Raw genomic sequence first — 5,888 nt, 5'->3', positions numbered from 1 at the left:
CCTTTGAGTTTGCTATTAGTTTTTACTCATATTGCACGAGTTCTTTTTGCGAACTGATTTTAAAAGCTTCTATCTTATGAACTTCTTAATCAAGACTTGAGGACAGCAGCACCAGCCCTTTATTCAAAAAAATAAAAAAAATCTTATGAACTTCTTAAGGATCACCATCAATGACACATGGGTTTAAGATGATAAGCGGATAATTGTCTTCCACACACAAAAGTATACGGTGTGATTACATACTAAATTTAAAGCTAATCAGCACATATATCTTCAAACATCATTCTTCAAGTTACTTCACATTATGCAGTGAACATATGGTGACGTACTCTAATTTAAAAGGAATTTGGAGTAGCCAATATGGAAAAAATTAAAGGAGAATGCCATTTTTCTTTTCTTTTCAAGAGCAGCCTATCATTTGCCAATAACTGAAGTCAAATTCTATTACAATTTCCTCCAAGGAGGGAACTTAAGTCCACAGAAAAAGTTACTATTCTGCTAGAAAGAAAAAAAAAAACGTCTAAATATCTGTTTATTCCGGTAAGAGAGTAGGGCATACATATATATACTTATAAATGTGAGAAAATATACAAAGGAAAACTCTTAAAAATGAAAAGAGAGCCCACATGCCTTCAAAACGTATTGCTCATTGAAGAGCATAAGTTGCTTTTAGATATTCGATAATTTCTGCACTTTCAAACATGTTCACCCCAGTATTGGGATCTTCCAGGTATGGTGCCTGTCAACCACCATTAATGCTAGATTAGTATTTGTATTATGCATGTCAAACAGCAAGTAACTTTTCATTATCATACGATCAAAATCAAACTTCAGGAACTGACTGCATGATATTGAAAGTACCTGAAAATGTCCGACTTTCTGATATAGTATCTGTCGTTTGGGGCTGCCACGAGCACAGCTGAAAAGAGGTATTGATATTGTCTCAATAACACAGATACACAAACAGAAAATACTGAAAGGAAGGCTGAACAAAAAGCTCCCAAAAAAGGTAGTGGATTGTTTCACATCAGAATAAACAATGAGACAGACGCAAAAATCTTTTACAACACAAAAGAAAAAATTATCATTTAGAAATTTTTGAGATAACATGTATATTCACATCTCAGAGGAATACATGATAAACCCCTGAGCTGAGAGAGTATAGCTATGAAATGCTACCTATAGAAGATTTAGAACATAGAACCACACTGACAGTGCCAGCATACTGTAATGCATAAGGGCTAAAAGTATACATAGCAGATAAAATGTAACAGTCGATGATTTGTTCATCATATGCAATCAAGATAAGTACAACTAAGCACACTAAACAATGAATACCAGAGATTTAGGGAGAAACTATCACTCTATGTCCACCTAACTCGTTGTTTGTGGCTATACGTGTTACTGTGTTAGTGCAGATTCTGTTATGTTTCTATGAAAAGCATTGTGCATGAACATATAAAACATTGTTGCTAAGGTCATATAAATTTCTGAATTTACACCAGACTGCCAAAGAGATGATATTGTAAGAATTCTTCGTACCAAGGAAAAAATCATCATCCCACAGCACAGCCACAAACAAAATCAAAAGTGTGCAGATAAAGAGTTCCAGTTTTATAATTGTGCAGTACCCCGTGCTGGATCTTTTCCAATGACTGGATGAGGGTTAATTATAATATAAAGATGGTGCTTATTTACCTGCGATATAAGTGCGGCAGTTCTAACTCTACGAGTACTTCACGTACAAGTTTGCAGAAAGGGGATCCCTGAAAGAGAAAAATGGTTAGAACTAAAACTTGAGAGAACATGAGTGATTGTACCTACGAAATAAACCAAAATTCAGATCATGTAGGAGCAGTGTGCATATCTATGAAATAGATCAAGTCATATGCATCTAGTATCTTACCAAGGTGACCTCATCACAAAATTATGATCTAAAGTTAAACTCAAAGATCATGATAGTCTAACCTCATATGCCCATATTTCTAGTGGTTTGGGTGGTAGTTTTGATGGAGTATAGATACTTCCCTGAATAGAAATAGAATACAGGGGACTGGTCAGTGAAGTTTATTTTGCATATAATAGCAAAAACTTTATAATCTAGCATGTGCATTCCGTGAGGATAAACTAAATACAAGAAGTAATTTTGGAGATCAACCTGCAAAGAAGATAAATTTTGAAAACAATTGGCATACTTAAAGCAATTCAAAAATCTAACCTTTCCCGAGCGACCAATCAGAGCAAGGCCAGCAGTCAAAGTCTGCAATAGACAAATCAAATAAATATATAAACAATAAAAAACTAGCAAATTGACCATAGATTGAGAAAACTGCTAACAGAAGAGTCAAATGCTAACCGTCAACAAACCAAGAGACAATGCAATAGGAACATTTCCATCACCTGCACAAACATTGAGGGGGAAAAGGAACTATTTAAAAGAATTTGAGGTGAAAGTTGGCATGAATGATAAGAGACCAAAAGGTAACATAATTGCTAGAAGTGAAAAATAACTTCCACCAACAAGTAAACAAAGGAAAAACTGATCATCATGGGAATCTAGAGAAGCCAAATTTGTAAAACTTTTCAAAAGGGACAGTCTCTAATTGCCCTTTAGAAAAAAACACTAAATCTCTAGTTGTCTATCTATTCACTGGTTTGTGAATATAAATGAAGGTGATACAATAAACATGATAAAACATATTGATCATAGTCAGATTAACATGATCACACACCATACTTCCCAACCAAGTACTTGATTATGTCATCTGATTCGTACATTGAAACTCCAGTGTTTGGATCCACCTGCAACCAGACACAAAAGTTTTAAGCATAGCTGCAACTCTAAGCCCATGAGAAATCACAATAAGCTGAACAAAAACAGAATATTGCAATAGACATAAGAACAAAACTAGAGAATGATATTAAAGATTAAAAACCACAAAAAAAAAAAAAAAAAAAAAACTACATTATAGTATTAGAAAACTGTGAAAAAAAATCCTAGCATCTTTGTCAAAAAGAAAATTTAATGCCAAGTGCTTTCTAAAAGAGTTTTTATTCACTGGATAAGTGAACTATATTTTAATGAGTCTTTATATATGAACATGACTTACCAAATATTGAGATAAGTCCTGTTTATGGAAACGGACTTATAATCTCAAAAGAATCTGAACAAAGAAGGCGTTAGAGATCAAACATCTATGCCAGCTTATCAAACATTTAGGCACTAAAGAATCTCAAGTGCTTTCTCAAACGGATTTATCAAACATTTTTCTGCCAGCATCTGACACAAAAGAATCTCAAACCAGCACTAAAGATCCTAAGCTTATCTGAAACTATTACAATTGAGGATGACCATAATAATGACATTATGGAAACAATCCATAATCTCAGAGATTAAAGAGTGCAGGAGAAATTAGAGATAGAATATGCATTACAGACATGTATTTACAAGCTGAAGTTTTACGAACAACAGAGAAAGCTACTTAAATCCATCTAATTTCCAACAAGCACGGTATAAAAAGCAATTGTCTTTCTTTTAATTATAAATTTCCCATGTCTAGATTATTATCAGTTGTTCCCCACAGAAGTGAGGATAGCTGGGAAAATAGTAATTAGAGAAAGCTATGATATCTGACCATGTAAGGAAACTGCTTTTTGCCGCCCATCTCCCCAACCTTTGGACGGAAGTTTGGACCATTTCTTGGGCAGGGATAAAATATAACATCAAGGTCCAGTACTGCAACAATTTCCCTAACCTGCATACACTTAGAATGTCATCCCCCAAAAAACAGAGAAAGCGCAACATGTAGATTCAGTGATCTACCACCACTATAATAATCAATTGATAAACACGTGATGAACTTCAATTACAAATTATAATATTTTGGGGATCTTAAACACCATACAAGCACATTTTAAACCAAAATATTGACAATCTAACAACTCTCTTAATCGGTCGGAGGGAGGTGACGCTCAAATTTGGTTATCTACCAGATAAATATAAGATCACCGGTATGATCTTGATTACAATACTTTCTATCAATATGCCTAAATCTAAATGCCTGAAGTTGAACTAAACATCTTATCATATTCATTAGAACACATTTTAGCATGATACCGAATTGCCAATGGAAAATCAATGTGCACTTAGTGTCTATACACATGAATGGTTTTTGAAAAGTATCCCAGCTGGACATTTTGTTTCATCAGGTATTATATGAAAAATCTTCAGAAATAAAGATAAGTCCTTTGTTGTTCAAGTTACCTTTCGGCAGAATGGACAGCTGCAAATTATCCGTTGTAATTCGTACGTGTGGGGAACAAACAAAAATACATGCAGTCAGTTTTACGCCGGTATAGATCAAACTCTGGGCGGGGGCAAGAAAATGCTGCCAGAAAGTATTGAAATAGGGGAAATGAAGTACCCTTCAAACTCATATATCTCAACAGGCTTATCTGGCCGTGGTCCTAATTTTGAAGTCTCCTTGACCTTGGAATCTGTCACATGAAAATTGAAAAGAAAAACTCTTAAAACTCTAATACACTGAACATTAGCACACTATTGGTTATTCTTCAAAAAGACTGATACACAATAAACCAAAACTCTATATTTATAATGAGAACAAAATGTTCAATGCTTATCATTGGAACATACACTACCACCAGTCATTTAACAAAAACTACAGAAATCAATTTTTATCAACAATGCCATAGCAGGACATTAATTAGATTAACATCTACCATTGAAATCGAGAGCATACTGGTCTGGAGGAATCTCATCCTTCGGAACAAACGAAACCGAATACCTGCCATTGTACATCCAAAAACAGAACATACAACATGTCAGCAACCATACATTGCTACTATTATAACTGGAGCTCAGTACCTAGAACAGTAATTCTAGCTGATTGAATTCATCTCCGTTTCTAAAGCCACCTACTTTCAGTAACAAATTGACAAATTTAAAGGAAAAGGAAATCAATTTACTTATAGTACTCAAAAAAAAAAAAAAAGGCAAAAGATGAAGGGAATACCCAGAAACGAAAACGCCACAGCCCAATCGGAAGAACAAGGCAAGAGAAGCACCCAACACGTCCAAAGACTTATCGGGCCGGACTCCGAACCGCTTGGGCTCCGGAGCCTTGAAATTGGGTGGAGGAGAAAATGTTAAAGGTTCAGGCTTTACTTCTTCGGGTTTGGTCTGAACTGAAGCTGAAGAACTTGTGGGCGTCTCAGGGGACTCTGTTGTGGCTCTAACAGAGAGTAATCTCCTTGTGGGTATTCTGGGGCATGAAAATGGCGGGAAAGTTGAGGTGGGTATTAGGTTCAGAGCTCTGGCCATGGTTTTTGGGGGGTTTTGGATTTGGAGATATGGAGAGATTGAGAATGTGAACTAATGATATCACTATGAAGATCAATTTTCAGTTGGTGGACACTAAAGAGACAACTTGTCTCAGACAAGTACTTGCATTTAGTTACTGAACTCCTGGAATGAATTGACTGGTTTTGAGACCATATGATTGGAGTTTGAAATCATATTACCTTTTTTGTTTTTTTTTGAGGGGAAATATCTGATTGGTCTGTGTGTGGGTATGGTGTAATCTATCAAGAACATGTGATTGGGTAGAGAAATCCTCTTGTGCATGAGAAATGAGAATCATGGCAATTGTTAGTGAAATATCTTAAACTCAATGAGACACATGTGAAACGTAAGTTGGGCAGTTGTCAATTCCAATCATTTCTAGTTATGAGGAAAAGAGAAATTAAAACTTGTTGTTTAGCATTTGAGGTTGAAATGCAATTCTCCTCTTCTAAGGACCCGTCTTGGTCCTCTTGGGGCTGGACCATCCTTGGGGCTTGGGATTGTAGTACAACCTACCCTACACTTT

General features: G+C 35.5%; 1 protein-coding gene across 1 annotated transcript; it reads right to left on the bottom strand.

Annotated features, from left to right (window-relative positions):
- Nucleotides 1-386: 386 nt before the first annotated feature.
- Nucleotides 387-5,523, bottom strand: LOC112193624. Its single transcript, XM_024333831.2, has 12 exons — nt 5,034-5,523; nt 4,741-4,805; nt 4,425-4,497; nt 4,265-4,283; nt 3,636-3,755; nt 2,733-2,802; nt 2,357-2,400; nt 2,219-2,260; nt 1,969-2,028; nt 1,699-1,766; nt 862-919; nt 387-739 (listed from the first exon to the last, which is right to left on the bottom strand). Exons 1-12 carry the CDS (start codon nt 5,339-5,341, stop codon nt 647-649), a joined length of 1,020 nt encoding a protein of 339 aa, XP_024189599.1. The 5' UTR covers nt 5,342-5,523; the 3' UTR covers nt 387-646.
- Between the last annotated feature and the right edge of the window lie 365 nt (nt 5,524-5,888).

Source organism: Rosa chinensis, chromosome 3 (genome assembly GCF_002994745.2).
Source record: "Rosa chinensis cultivar Old Blush chromosome 3, RchiOBHm-V2, whole genome shotgun sequence".
NCBI classification, from domain to species: domain Eukaryota; kingdom Viridiplantae; phylum Streptophyta; class Magnoliopsida; order Rosales; family Rosaceae; genus Rosa; species Rosa chinensis.
The sequence above is the reverse complement of the archived record's forward strand: the minus strand, read 5'-3'. Positions and strand labels throughout refer to the sequence as shown.